We start from the raw sequence: 15,739 nt of genomic DNA, 5'->3' as shown, positions 1-15,739 counted from the left end.
TGCCTCTGGCTGTTAAGTGAAAGCACCTGCAGGTTACTTGCTGCATTTGATTTGACTGTGCTAATCTCTTATTTCCTGGGCATTGCCACTAATGTCCACACAGCCTCCCTCTTTGCTTTTTGCCTTAAGCAAACACTAACTTGCATTGGTTCTGCTGTAACAGCAATTACAAAGCAATTGTTTGGTTTAAGTTACATTTCTAAGCTACAAGAAGTAATTAAGCATTCACAGTCCCATGAGAAAGATGGCTAGAGCACTGTCACAACATCCTTGGAAACAGATGGGGCTTGCCCCTGTCCAGTCTCTAATCAGTACCTCTGGTCTGCGTGGTGTTTGCACAGCTGCTTACAAAAAAACCTCTGCCTCATAGTACAGGAAACTATTTTAGTCAATCGCTTTCTTGATATTTAAGTGCGCATGTGCTTTTAACAGTCCTGTTATCTAGCTGGGTGGAAACTCCACCTGGCTCCAATTAGGGAGTCAGTGGCACAGCTACAAGTGTAAGATCCTGTGCTTAAAGTTTGATGCTGAATGTCAAGTTCAAGACATTTCTAGGGATAAAGCCTGAATCAAATGGGACCTCTGTGAAAGAAAGAGTAATACCTTGGTGTAACATCCTGGCCAAAATTTGGAATACTGTAACTGGATTCATGCTGTTAACTGTTGCTCTATGCCTTCACCTTTGGCAAATGCATTCTCTCCCCTTCCCTGGCACCTCCACACTAATTCACCTCAGCAAACTGACCTCTGCAACTTCCCTCTCTCCCCCGAGTCAGCAACTCTCAGATCAACATGTTGAAGAGGTGCCCACACTTCAGCTTGCAACTACCTGAAAGGAGGTTGTAGTGAGGAGGGTGTTAGTCTCTTCTCCCAGGTAACAAGCAATAGGATGAGAGGAAACAGCCTCAAGTTGTACCTGGGGAGGTTTAAATTGAATATTAGGAACAATTTCTTCACCCAAAGGGTTATCAAGCAGTGGAACAGACTGCCCAGGGAAGTGGTGGAGTCACCATCCCTGGAGGGATTTAAAAGATGAGTAGATGTGGTGCTGAGGGACATGGTTTAGTGGTGGGCTGGGTAGTGTCAGGTTAATGGTTGGACTCTATGTTCTTAAAGGTCCTTTCCAACCAAAACGATTTTATGATTTTATCTGAACCACGGGACAGCTGTTCTCTGAGCAGCTCTCCATATTGCTCTGCTCAAGACTGACTGAGGAGCACACTGTCAGTCCCGTGGTTGCCCCTCTCCCATAGAATATGGACAATCGAACTAATAAATCCCAAGTCCCTTCTTTTCCTACCACTTGGCAATGTAGTAGAACTACATTATTATCTATCTCCTGCCTAGGGCCTGAGTATTTTTTTAGTGTGTCTAAAAATTAATGCTAAATCCTTCAAGTAGTTCTTATCTTCCTAAAATGATACTTCACCTGCAACTCCTGAGCCTAGCTCTCCTGTTTTCAGCATCACCCCACCTGAAGAGAAAAAAAAATTGCCTGCCACAGACAAATTAAATGTTTTTCTGGGAGACAGGTTACACTACTAAATACTACATTTACAACTCCTTTCCATTATAAACCTGGAAATTCAAAAAAGCCTTCTACAAACCAGCAGCCTTTCCTACGATTCTGGCAAACTGTCACTGTCTCTGTTCACAATGTCCCACTGAGCTGCGACTCCCACGTTAACTCCTTAACGCTGTGCAGGGGCCTCTCCTGCTCTTGCCTTCAGGACTCTTACAGACAGCGCAATTCCAGAAAAGGTAACAGAAATTACAAGGGAGCAGCAAAAATCCTCCTCTCACTTGACACTCCATCTAAGATGGATGCTGGGAGTCTCTGGGAACACCTTTGGTCACTGAATTACTGCATCTTCTCCAAGAGCAGCCCAGCTGCTGGTCCCCACAGCAAAGGCTTTGAGTATTCTGTACTGGCATTTTCAGCATCACGAAAGCCAGTTTTGGCTTCCCATGTGTCTCTTGGAGTGCTATAACCTTTCCACATCCAGAAAGCTCAGTGTCAACTGGCACGAGTCAGGCCAACTGACACTGTAGCAAGGCTGTCTTTTCTGACGTACTGCATTGGTGTTAGCACAAAATATCTGCATACTGCAAAGGCATGCACTGCCCATGCGAACAGCGTTACTCAAGCACATTCTCCACCTCACCGGGATCTCAGCTTGCATTTGAAGGCTTGCACGCCTGCTAAATTCTTATATCCAACCATATTACGACATCGTCTTTAAGGGATTTTGTTAAGGCACTGCCATTTCTTCAGCCATTCCATTACTTGAGGCTTCAAAGGTCTCTGAAGTCCTTTGTAGTACAACCATTAAGCGGCAATGGTCCAAGCTCTAAATTTGCATAATTAATCCAATACACAGAACAACTTGCAAATATTTTAACTAAAGCCTTTTATTCTATACAACTGTGGAACATCATTTACCCTTCTGGCATTGCAGACTCTTCCATCAATCTTTCCTGAAACTGCACTTTTAGGATGGTTAGAGGGGAGAAAAAAAAAAAAAAAGAAAAAGAAAAATTACAACCTTGGCTGATTTCAAACAAGATTACTGTGAGCAATTCCAACGTATACAATGGGACAGCAAGGCAGACAGAAAAAAGAAAACAACCAACAAACAGTGCCTACTGGAACAAGCACAGTCCTTTGCTATTAATAAATAGAAGTCAGGACAATTGATCAAGAAAAGTTACAGTTCTGTTTAACCATTTAATTCACAAATATCACTAAAAATGTGCAGTTATAGCACAAGTGTGTCAAACTGAGCATACACAGAAATGGGGATTAAAAACTGAAACTGACTCTTAAGATTGACAGGGAAAAAGACATGCTAGCTTAGTTGTGAACCATGTTTTTTGTTTAAGCAATGAGTTTGTTTAGCTAGGTTAAGAGTGCAGAAGGTAATGATTTGACTATTTTTTCAAATAAAATATGATGAAAAATATTTTACTTTTTGTTTGACCAATACAATCCCAGTAACATAATTTATTGGGACTTTTCTTAGGCCTCAACCTAAATCTTGATAGCAAGATACAGGAAGGGCAAAAGCATATGTCTCCTGAAGAAACTCGAATCCTGTACTGCCCTTTGAAGGCACTTGTGCTTCTGCTTCAGACAAGAGTTGTTTTTACACATTTTCTTTATGAGGATTTATAATTTGTTCTGGCTACAAATGGTTTTCTGGGACAGCCCCACGTTTTCTCACGAAAAGTTGAAATGCCTTTACCCCCTCCCCCCAATAAGTTAAACTCTATAAAAGACTACTATGAGTCTACGACAGTCACAGAGTTTTAGAAATAACAGTGAAAAGAAGATCCGCATAAATCTATAACAAAAGAACAACTGCATATAAAACTTCGGAAAAGAAGTAGTATTTTTATATCATGAATATGAAATCTGCTGAGAAGTTACTAAAGTTTAACATTAAACATAGGAAGTTATTTTCAGAATGGTCTGAAGTTTTAACAAAATGTCACACAGTTTTGGAGCACAGTTACCAAAAATTAGACTAGTGTGTCTTTAGAACACCTAGGACACAGTGCAGGAAGTAGTTACATATATTTTAAAAAAAAAAAAAAAAAAAAATCTCTGTAAGTTGCTGCAAAGAATGTTCACTCTATTATGACGCACAGCATCATTGGCCTGACCCTGCCACAATATTTATCTAGTGTTCTTGTTCTGCATGTCAATAGCTCTCTAAAGCAACAACTGAGTTGTACTATTAATACAAGTCTAATGTTAACCCTTCATTTGCAATTAAATGGGCTGATTCTTTCAAGTACGCAATAGCTATTTTCTGTTGTTTTTCTTTTCCAAATTTCTTGAAGTGGTAGAAATGTTTGAGTAACCTGTGAGAAATCATTGTGGGAACTTTCTGAATGGAATGTACTAAAAATACCTTGTGTGCAGTTCTGAATTATATTGTGAACACAGCGACTAATATGGCCGAAACAGTTTCACATCAAGCATGAGCAGATGAAGATATTATGTTCTGGAAAAACAAAAGCAAAAAGGAGGAAGCAAAAGTCTGCACTGGATTATCATCCATCCTCTGTACACCTCACACAACACGAACCACTCAGGGTGTTCCCATCTCATTGGCTGAGACTAGGACAGACTTTAGTTTAAGTCATATAGATTTTTTTTCCTCTATATTACAGATCTATTAGTCACTTCAATTAAATGTATACTTTCCGTCCATACTGAGTCATTAGAAGTCTCATCTACCTTAGGGGTTCAGTGGGCTTCTATAGTACTACTCTTGGAACCAGTACAGTATGGTCAAGTAAGTAAGTAACCATTTAGGTCCACCACTCCCTTCACGTTGATTTCTGGCGATAGTGAAGCGTCAGATCACCACCACTCTTCCAAATGAAGTGCTTTACAGTTCGAAGGTCCATATTCGGATCCAAAACCTAAACAGTAAAAATTCATCTTTTATTCTACAAATCTGCTAGATTGTCAGAAATTCAAAGCTAAAAGAGTCTGGTTGGGCAAAACAGTCCCATGGGTGAACTGGCATGAAAGATCAACCATGCAAAGGCTCAGATTTTTCACTTAGCAAGTAAACCTGTTGCATTGCTGAAAGATTTTACCAATGTAACATACAACTTCATACTGCAACCACCTCCTCAGTCTTCATGTACTTATTACACTTTAACTAGACAGTTCATGATTTTGGACAAATTTTAAACGCTGCTAGAAATGTAGAATTAAAAACATTCCAGAAATGCTAGAAATGGAACTCTATGGAATTGTATTAAGTCCATTTGTTGAGTATGAGTAAGTAATCCTATAAAGGCTACTGGTTAGAACCAAATTAAACAGGCATACTATATAAATTCTTTGATCCAGCTATCTGCAACTGTCTGAACTTGTGGCAGCAGCCAGTTAACATGACGTCAAAACATTTACTTAGTTTTAAAGGTAACAGACAATCCATAGCATATTTCAAGCTCAGTATTCAGAAATTCACAACTGATTCATTGCTAGACATTGCTTTCATTCACAGGCTAAAATGCCTAATTAACTTACCTGGTCCTGGCACAGAAGTTCAATCTTCTCCTCTGCTAGCACAGCAATGTCCTCCTCTTTTTCTTGTTCTCCTGCTTTTTCATTATTGGAAGAGCTAGTTGTCTGAGACTCATTATCCAAGTTTATGATTTTCTCGTACACATGTTCCATCACTTTTCTCACCTGAAGCATATCACTTGCTGACAGTCGGTCTCTATATAAGGTAAGCAAAGTTTGTTAGGGAAAAACTTGAGAAACTCTATTTCTTATCTTCACAATATGTTAATCTGTAGCAAACTATGCAAGTACACAGATAAGCTCTTTATATAATAAGTTTAATAGTAAATTATCAGAATACCATGATCAGCTATTTATCCAAAGATTCACAGAGCCAAAGGGACACAGAGAAGTGGTAAGATATTCAAAAGACCAAATTAAAATCAAACCTTAGATGAATAGTATTGTACACAACCCTCATTCTTTCAATAGAAAACGGATTAGTACGAGAAGGACAGAGGATATGGAATAATAAAAGGGGTACACCAGAATATGCTGCTCACCCTACTACATTAACAGAAGGGCATTCTAAAGTAGTAAACAGCAGCAGGTTTTCCACAAAGTACACAAAAAGCCTATGAAGCTCCTCTTTCACAAATTGTCTCTGATGTGAAGAATTCAATAAGACTTAAAGACAAACTAGACATTTGTGGAAAATATTGAAAATTGTTGCATATAAATGGTAGCATACTGTCTATGACATTGACTTCTTATCTGAGGGCCTGCATTGATTTCTAACCTACACAGCTCCCAGTCACACCTAGTGTGACAGGCAGACTATCTTGCATTCCCTACTGTCAGGTTTTGTAACTTTTCCTTTTAAAAAGCCATTATTCATCACTGTTAGAAATAGGAAACATAATATAAAACTGTGGTTCTGAACAGCATAACAATCTATATGTTCCTCTGTTTTCTGATTAAACACCACAAAAGACAGAAAGTCTAATTTCAGTAGTTAGTTCTTGGACATTTCTTAGCATAAACTTAAGCAACTGCCCACTGAACCCAAAAGAAATCTACAGTTCTTTGAAATATTCTGATATAATTCAATGCTTCAGAGCGATGTTGCTTAAACGACTAGAAACTTCTACAAATTCATCAAGCACAATACGATTCTCTGGCAAACAGATTTGGGTTTTTTTTTTTTGAGCTTGCAGTTCTTTGTAGTTTTGAGAGTCAAATAAGCATTACTTACTTTTTTAGAGTTTTTGCCCCTGATGATGAATGAGGTTGGAGGTAGAAGGGAATCTTATTGAATTTGGGCATATTTTTCTAGAAGGAAACAAATTTGAAAAGCGTGAATTTAGCATGAACTGTTGTCAGCTCCTATTTCCACCAGCTGGTATGTTAAGTATATGCAGCTCCTAATTATCAAAAACCAAGAGAGATTCTTAATCAACATAAACACCACAGCAAACTTACAAATTACTCACACTCCTGAGATGCTTCAATTTAGATGATGCACATAATTTATATTCAAAAGTTAAATATACTATCATTTATTTCAAAGGAGATTAGATAGTATCAAAAGACTGCAGCAATATGAAGAGTATTCTCTGTTCCTGAGCTCAACACTTGAAAGGGACACCAATTATGCACAGTGCTTTGAATTCTCTAAGACTTTCTGTCAAAAGAAAATGAGCAAAAATAACCTTAACTGGACACATTAAAAAGTAATGAATCTCACAGGGTCTTGAATACAGACCTTGAGACCACATACTTTAGATATAAACAGAGTAAAAATGTAAAGTGTCATTTCAGATTCTGTACAGTTAAAAAAATTGTAGTTCACCTTAAAAAAAACCAAAAAAAAACCCAAAAAAGCAAAATCTATACACGTGATACTTACATCCACAGTGATGTCAATTACCCATTGTGGCACAGTTTCATTAAGAAGCATAGATTCAGTTTCACCACCTGAATCCCGACATAATAACCTAAGACATACAGAAATAACCTTTGTGAACGAAAATGATTATTGTAATGTGCCTTAAAAAGCTTTCAGGAGAGGACCTGCCCTTTTAATGGGCAGGGAGCTTGGTTAGCTGGTTCACATCATCAGACTTATTGGGGAAGTGATCACGTATTTTCTATAAAGACCAGAAAAAGTAGTTACAGGAAGAAGACAGATCTATAAAGCACAAACAAGGAGGTGTCTCAGGAGACCATGGGCTATGGTATAGAGAAATTTAAAACCATACTTTGCTCATGGATTACATATATTGTGTGTTGAAGTACAAAACTGCAAAACCATCAGGAGAACGAGAAAGGCATCTGGTATAAAGCAATTGTTTTCTGCTTGGAAAAAAAGAGCTTTCCATGTAAAGCATCTGCTAAACTCTCACCAAATGGAAAGAATAAACAGATTTTAAAAAATGAGCACATACAATGGTGAAACAAAGCCACATATAATTTTATAAATTCCAATTAAGTATTTTGTCAGAGTCCTGCAAGACACCTTTTAGGTCCAATAAGCACGGCTTGCTCCCTCCAACGGTGTCTTTTCAGTGTTCTCTTGAGAACAAGCTGTATAAGACTTAAGATCCACCAGTAAAGAATGGATGCAAATATTAAGCCCCAGCTACAATGTAAATACATTTGACACTGCAGAAAAAAATCAGTTTTCAAAGCTGAACAAGGTTACCCTGTTTTACTGACCAATTCATGGACTCAAAGTTACATAGTCTTTGGGCCTATTCTGCCTGGGAAACAAAAACAACAAATCAAACATCCCCCACCCCTCAAATTTAAAATCCACTATGTCAGTAAGTATTAAATGCTTCACAGTATTTGAAAGCTTGGCATTTGTTTTGCAGCATTATTACACTGTCTCTGACATATCACTGTTAGGCTTTTCAACGTAGACTGAAAAGAAATAGAAGGATAATCAGTATATATCCATTACAATACAGAACCTGTGCTGCTACCTGCCAGAGCTGAGGACCTTCTAATGGGTCACCAGCTATAATTTTGGGAGCAGAAGCCAACTCTCTAGTGAGTAGGATCTCCTGTCTGAGTCATGAATGCTCAAAAACCAGCACAGCAGACCCCTAAGAGAAGTTCTACAAGAATCTGAAGTAGCACAATTTCATGCTAAAACAAAGTTCAGTTAATTGGTTTGCAGGAAGAAGGCACCCAAAAAGATCTCAAAGCTATGACATACAACCAAGAACAATATACAACTCTTTAACTGTTGTAAAACCCCACACCTTGTTATGTTCAAACTCACATACTCAGTTGGACAATGCAAGATTATCATTAACAGCTGCTTATTTTCTCTGTCAAGGGTTTGTCTTGAATATACAGTACAGAACGGATGCAAGTATTACATTTTGATAACTTTTCTACTTGCACAAAGGAAGTGATTGTTTAGCCACTGAATTTACACTCTTGAGTTTTTATACCTGAACAAAGTGCGTCCTCCAGCCTCACCAAAAATAACTGGTGTATGTGGTGGCACTTGAAAGTATCCATTGCCTTTCTGGACTCTGTTCTCCTGCTCACCATTCACTGTTGGAAAAAAATACACACAACAGTGAGACTGCACTAGGCCTTAAAATTGGGTATACATAGAACAAAAAGCATCTTTTCCACCTACAGCTAATGTATTTCATAAATTAATAAAATTATAAGCTTCATAAAAACCAAGAAAACCCCCATTTCTAACACATAGCAAGTATAACAAAAGGAACACTAGAGAGTAATGAGATCAATACAGGTTTGTGGAAGGCCTATTTCAAAAGCCTTTATGAAAAGGGCAATAGAGCTCATGAGTCCAAACCTGATTACTAGTTTTCTCTAGTTCCTTAACAGAATTATGAGGATTTGTCAAACTGCACAATACCAATATTAGAAACCAACTAAAGAGATTCTGTTGAGACAAGACTATTTTTCCCCTACTATGCCGACAGTACAGGATGTTAGTTTTGCTCTTCTACATGGATTTGCCGGATGTCAAAATAGTTTACAAGTAAAGCTCAGACTCACATTTCCTTGAAGTTACTGCATTCTAAATTCAATGTATTTTTAGCTGGTTATAGCAATATGGTCTTCAAACACTGAAGAACCTGATTCCATATCAGATGCTTAGGATACAATTAAAGAAAAATCAGCACCTCTTGAAGAGCACAGCTTCTAGTCATCATTCAGATATCTTAAAACACAATATAGAAGTATTTAGATGTGTTCCTTTCCCTTGAGAAAGATCTTGATTACACTGCAGCATCTAATTACTGTAGCTGAACGTGATGTTGAATTCGAGCAACATAAGAAATTTAAATGGCATAGTCTCATGAGATGAGTAATTCCTTAGCTTTCTGACCAGCAACACATGCAGTAAAAGAAAGGTCAAAACTTGTATCAAGCAAAGGAACCAAAACGGAAAACCTGTTCTCTATGAGAAGGGATAAATACGATACTGAAGTTACAGCAAATGAAAAATCCTACAGTTTGAAAGATTTCTTCGTAACAGTTCTGTTAACAATTAAGAGGAACAATACTGTACATATATATATATATATAGATGTATATTTAAGTTCTTGTCTCTTTACACAAATTTCAGTGTCCCACAGGGACACTTTATCTTCTCAAGTCACTGTTTAGTGTCAGTTTCTTAATTGTTACTTTTGAAAGGGAAAATGAAGACTGATTCTGTAGTGAATACTCCAAACATTCCACTAATCCACAATTATTCACAGAAATAAGTAGTGCAGCCTCAGTGTTCTAACAATACAAAAGCTTGTGAGTTATACTTCTCATATGTTGTCTGGCTCTCAAGCTGTAGACTGCTAATACACAAAAGTATGAGAATCAGCAACTTTATCCAGAAAAGCCTGCCAAGTGCTGTAAACCTCCATGGAGATCATTTTTGAAAGAAGGAAGAAGCTAACTCTTGGCACAATCTTTATCACAAAGTGGGAACATATTGCTGAACTTACAGTATTCTTAATTGCATTATCTATAGAAAGTAATTTCTTAATTGACAAAGATAAGACTTTTCAGTCAACTCTGATCTGGGTTGAATTAATTTCAAAATAATCCACAGACTTAGGAGTTATACAGTCTCTTTTATTCTGCCAAATTCAGCCACTATCTCACATTTTACATAGCTGTGCTTTTTATCTCATGCCTGATTGGACTTAGTACTATTACCTTAAAACACCACTCTTTAAGGTGGTTTTGTATAGACCTGCCCCATGTATTATTCTAATATCTATTGAATATATTTTTTTTCCTGATAAATCTTTCTTTTATTTTATATTATTCATAATACCTAGAAGTGAATTGCAATTATATGAAGAGAACACTGGCTAATGTTGAATAACTGAACTATTGCTCTTTGCTGTCATTATCTAGACTGTTTCTTTTCCAAGTCAAGCCTTAGTTTTGCCAGTAATTGTTTTTCATCAAGGCATCGTGTTTCTGTAGCTTCAGAATCATCTATTCACCTACTTTTTTTTTTTTCCAGACTGGAGTTCTTAAGATTTTTGCTGACACTCTCAGAAGAGGAAAGCTACTCAGCAAATTTTGGTATAAAGCAAAGTTAAAAGCATTAAAAAACATTAATAATAATAATACATACAGAGACAGTTATAAGACAGCAAGTCAAGCTGTATCTGTTAAAGAAACAAATATAAACAAACAGAATGTATGAACAAATCCTATAAAAGGAAAATATTAAAACACTAACCATGATTTATTTCATTTTCTTCTTCATCCATTGGATTGATATGTGTTCTAGGCCAATACTCCAGAAGTGCTTGTAGCAGAAGCCCTCCAAGGTTTACTGTCAAGACATAGCAAGGTAGAACTTCAGTTACTCAAAAACCATTGACATCATAATATTCTACATTTGATCCACAGCTGAAAACTTTCCCAAAAGTTTGAGTAGTTCTGTTCCCAAAACAAACTATTTATGGGCACAGAAATCTGCTTATCACAATCTCAAGAGCTATTTGTTACCATCTTTCAGAAAAAGCTGGTTTTAGATCAAAAGCTGTTGGATCACTCACATGCTGTAACATTCTCTAGATTAGGTAACAGTTCCAAGTTTAGGAATATTACTTTTTCCCTTTTGCTTCTTGAAGGTTTAAAACTAAGTTAAATAGGAAACCTGAACATGATTGAAATGTTTCAGAAAAAAAGCAAACATTCTCATTGAAGAATTCTCTGCAGAATTTAGTCTCAAGAAAATAAGCCCTAAAATCCAACTAGCTACTGACATATGCGGCACTGGAATACTTTGAAACATAAATACGGGAATTTATTCTGCTTCTTTGTCTCAATAAAACACAAATATTAGTTAAAACTTACATTTTGGATCAGAACCATCTGGACTGCTAAATCCAGCATCCTTTGCTGAAACCCAGGCTGCAAAGCAGTCACTTTCATCCAAAGTAATTGTCAACATCTGTTGGAAAAAGACCACCAGGAAGAGGAATGCAATAGTTGTTTTGCATTAAACAACTCTATAAATTTATTTTGTTCATACTTCGCTGGGAATACAAAACAAAGAATTTCTAAATGCATGATAGCACACTTTGTTTACCAAACTTTATTAATTCATAATTGGTATTGCTGGATTTAAACTGACCATACCATGAGGGGAGGAAAAAAAAAAAAGGTGTTATTCAGATTATTAAGAATTGAGGTAAAAATTGCTGGTTTGCTTCAAAAAAAAAAAAAAAATCTAACTCATCAGATAAATTATGATCATTCTTCAAAACTTATAACACACGAAAACCTTCATGAACAAACAATATACAAAAATATATGAAACATGACATTAGAACAACAGATTTAGGAGTTGTATCTCACCCCAGTTTTCAAGTCTACTGAAAACCAGTTTGGCACATAGACCATTTTAAATCTCTTCTTAATTTCTTCTTCAAAATCTACTTTCCCAAGGTCTTCAACTTTACATGCCTGTACACCAAAAGAAATACACAAGTTTTAAAATTCTGAGTATAGATTCGTATGAACACCTCAAATCTTTAACTTGACTTTCATATACACTTGGAATGATTACGACTTATGATTTCTCCATGAGTACTGTAGTCCAGAAACACACAAGTTAAAGGTTCAGATTTTTCTCAAGAAATTGAACAACAGTTTATGTGGTAAGTAATTTTTATTTTTTATTTATTATTTATTTCTGAGGTAGTGACATCAAGCCAGTGGAGAGGTATGGACGTATTTTCCCTCTCACTGAGTAGACAGCTGTCTTCGAGCATCCTCTGTCATTCTTCTCCCCATCAGTATCAATATTTCAGTACAACTCTCCATCAAACACCAATATTTGTTGCAAATCTAGCAACAAATTCAGCTCAACTACTGCAATGGGAACAGCAGTGAGTGAATTTGTGTGCAGATTCTTTTCACCTGTTTCAGTTTATCTGTTTTCTTCTATACTTTTCTTTTTAAAGTTCCTCAAGTAAGTCTGTTAACATCCAAATTCTTGTAATCCACTTGCAGAATCATCCTGAAACACTCCTTAAGCAAACTCTAAGGATTGTAACCTTGCAAGACTTATTTCCTCAAAATCTAGGAAAAGTTACAGGAAGCAAAGATTGAAGGATGTAGCTACAGGTAAGAAAACCTCCCTCTTTTCTTCCAGCATCCGCAATAAGGACTCTCAGCTTTAGAGTGCAGTGATCCTACACATAAGATGACACTTTGACCTGGCAAGTAACTGCATCTCTCAAGTGAATATGTATTTAAACATATCTAAGAGATGCTTCTGAAACCCTTACTGACAAAAGAGAAAAAGAATTGAATGAAGGTACAAATTAACATTAGCATTTGACTTTGGTCCTGAGGTCTAACAATGTAAATATATACCAACTGCAAACCGAAAGAAAGAAAGAAAAGCTATTCACATTTCCACAAAAGTCACCTAGATCATTTTTAGTAGAAATCTACTTTCTCCATCTTAATTCCCTTCTTTCTCACATCAGTCAGCAACTCAGTAAGTTAGCTGAAAGTGCTTTACTTCATTACTGAATCTCGGCTGCAGCACTACATAGTTCAAGATGAAAAAAAGATTTAGAATTTCAAACAGGATTTTGCAAGAGAAGAAATTGCTGACCATCTCACTGATCTGGGATTCCAGTCCTTTCTGCACTCTTTTCCCTCTCCTCTGACCAATCATTGGATAAAGCAAGATAAAGAAATGCCATGCAAAGTCTCTCTCTTCTCACAGGAGTAAGCAACACCAGGTGGGAGCCACGCTTCCTTCTGCTAACTTTCCTTCCAGTCCTGCCCTCCTGCCTGCTATCTTGCCAGCTAACAAGCAGTGAGTTCACGCTCTCAGAATAATCCACAGATACTAGTCAGCACATGCGCTAGGGACCTGTGGGTCTGTAGCAGGACCTGAAGCACAGGTTTCCCTTTTGCAGGCTAACCTTTCTTATGCTATTCCATACTGCATTGGACAGACATGCCCATGAGCTTCTAAGAGCCCTCTTCAAAACATAATCCAATCAAAACAAGCCTTGCTATTTTCAGGAAAGAATTCAAGGGTCTGTATTTCAGGTGAATGAAGATGTCAATACCCAGCCTCATGTCAGGCAAACATGCAGAAAAGCTCAGAAATGCCCCCTCTCCTTTCAAAAAGCAATCTTTGCACTATGTCTTGGGACAGAAAGATGACTTACTTTCTACCACAGAAATCTCACACGTAAAAAAATATATAAAAAAAGGTACAAAATAATTAATCATCCAACAGTAGATGTTTAATCTGAAATTATATACTCACCTTCAAGACATCCCAGTATGCCACATTATTATTTGTGTCTTTGGTTAATATGTGTCTCTTGTCGTTAAGAATGTGGCACTGAATAATACTAGCACCCCCTAGCAAACAAACAAGAATTAAGGTCACTACAGAGATTTTTTTCCTAATATTACATTAAAATAAACTGTATAACACGACATATGCGATTGTTCTTTGGTTTCACTATTTTAGCTGAAACTTGGATATCACTCAGGTTTAAACACTATTTTAACTGTAACTAACGCTATTGTCTTTCTTTCGGTTGAAATCATAGTATCAAGGACCTAAAAACTTGAGCCAGTCTTAAAGATCTACCATTTCTGCTAATGATAACAGTTTTTATAAGGTACTCTGGAAGACAGCTGTTTACCTTTTATAACTTGGTCAGGCTGTGTACATAGGGGTGGTATAGGATTGGTACAATCATTATCATAATCTCCAGATGTTCTAAAATTATGAATTCCCTTCAAAGTCTAAAGAAACAAACAAAATAATGACACATAATAATCTATAAACTTTGCTTTTATCTGAGTAACAACTTCCAGTTCACGCTGCTATTTAGATGCTAACCATCCAGTGCAGAGTAAGATAATTTATTTCGAAAAGCAGCATAAGAGATTGCAAAGTAATTCAAAGCTTAATGTCTTTTGATCAATTGCAATATTAGCATTTTATGATTTTTTTAAAGAGAGCTTAGAGATAATAGCAAGTCACAGTCAAATTGCAAGCAACGTTCCAACAGTTCCCAAACCAAGACTGCAAATCCCATGACTACTTAATTAAATTCACAGAGTGTAAAATATATCACTTACCCATTTATTCACAGAGGATTTAGTTGTTGCAACCCAAAGTGCTGGAGGAGGATCAGCTGATCTATCAAGTTCCATCTAAATAATGAAACCACAGATACTTTCAGGCACGCTTAACTTAATTTTCCTTTGTTCAATTAATATTTGCTCAGTGTAGACCTGCTTCCATACTTGGATGTATCTCAGCAACAGCACTACTTTCAGTTTACTAAAGAAATATAAAGTTTAAATGAAAAATAACTAAGCTGCAATTTTTGAAACTCCAGAGAAATTGTTTCAAATACTCAACAAATAAATTCTGGAGATGGACAACAGTAGATGCAATGTGTCTAAACACCCAGTATTTAAAGTTGCTTCTAGCATGATGCAATCTTTTCTAATGGACAGTTTGATAAGTACAATATTTTCTGAATTACTTTACATTCAAACACTTCACATGGTGAAAAAAGAATGTAAGAAGTTCTGTACTCATTAAAAAGCAGAACTTTATACATTTGGCTCTGCTGTTAAATTTCTTGCACAATAATGAATCACTGTAGCTAAGATATTAGAGACCCCTTCTGATCTTTGTACAGCTGACCATAGCTTTCATTTTCCATTTTGAACTGAAATTTCTCAGATTCTGATTTTTTCAAAACTACATTAGTATGTCCAGGATTTTATCTGAACATACTAAGCCAACAGAGTTCACCCACAGGGAAAGACAGATTGCTTATACACTGGTATGTGTTTCAGTCGCACACTCCTTATATACCTGCATGTTCCAAGGTTATGTCATCTGGAGTTACAGAGAGCAAAAGAAGCAGTCTCTGCAGAAGACTCAGACTTGTGCATGCAGTTTTCTTCCATTAAGAAAACATCGTGTTTAGGTGTTCAAAAAACCCGCAATAAATTTTACTCCTGGTTCCCATGAGCATGAGATATATTCTAACACAGTCCTGCGCTACATATTGCTGCTAAGAAACATTAATTTTGGCCTAAAACCTTGGCAATGCCAGCTTGGTTTCCTGAAACCGTCCTAGAGTCTGGTAAAAACAACTTTTCATGTTTGAAGCATATTAAATTTCA

At 36.7% G+C, this 15,739-nt stretch overlaps 1 protein-coding gene across 2 annotated transcripts in view; it reads right to left on the bottom strand.

Moving 5' to 3' along the window:
- Nucleotides 1–2,415: 2,415 nt before the first annotated feature.
- Nucleotides 2,416–15,739, bottom strand: part of WDR48 (WD repeat domain 48) — a 28,406-nt gene continuing 15,082 nt past the window's right edge. For both annotated transcript variants that reach the window (XM_068404638.1, XM_068404639.1), the window contains 11 exons: nt 14,675–14,749; nt 14,233–14,335; nt 13,845–13,942; nt 11,906–12,013; nt 11,402–11,498; nt 10,779–10,874; nt 8,494–8,599; nt 6,939–7,026; nt 6,285–6,361; nt 5,054–5,246; nt 2,416–4,434 (listed from right to left, as the gene is read on the bottom strand). In XM_068404638.1, coding sequence (XP_068260739.1) covers nt 4,339–4,434; nt 5,054–5,246; nt 6,285–6,361; nt 6,939–7,026; nt 8,494–8,599; nt 10,779–10,874; nt 11,402–11,498; nt 11,906–12,013; nt 13,845–13,942; nt 14,233–14,335; nt 14,675–14,749 — 1,137 coding nt within the window. In that variant the 3' untranslated portion in view covers nt 2,416–4,338. The remainder of the gene's footprint in view (nt 4,435–5,053; nt 5,247–6,284; nt 6,362–6,938; nt 7,027–8,493; nt 8,600–10,778; nt 10,875–11,401; nt 11,499–11,905; nt 12,014–13,844; nt 13,943–14,232; nt 14,336–14,674; nt 14,750–15,739) is intronic.

The sequence above is a fragment of the Nyctibius grandis genome, chromosome 7 (assembly GCF_013368605.1).
Source record: "Nyctibius grandis isolate bNycGra1 chromosome 7, bNycGra1.pri, whole genome shotgun sequence".
NCBI classification, from domain to species: domain Eukaryota; kingdom Metazoa; phylum Chordata; class Aves; order Nyctibiiformes; family Nyctibiidae; genus Nyctibius; species Nyctibius grandis.
Note: the sequence above shows the minus strand (reverse complement) of the source record. Positions and strands in the feature narration are given on the sequence as shown.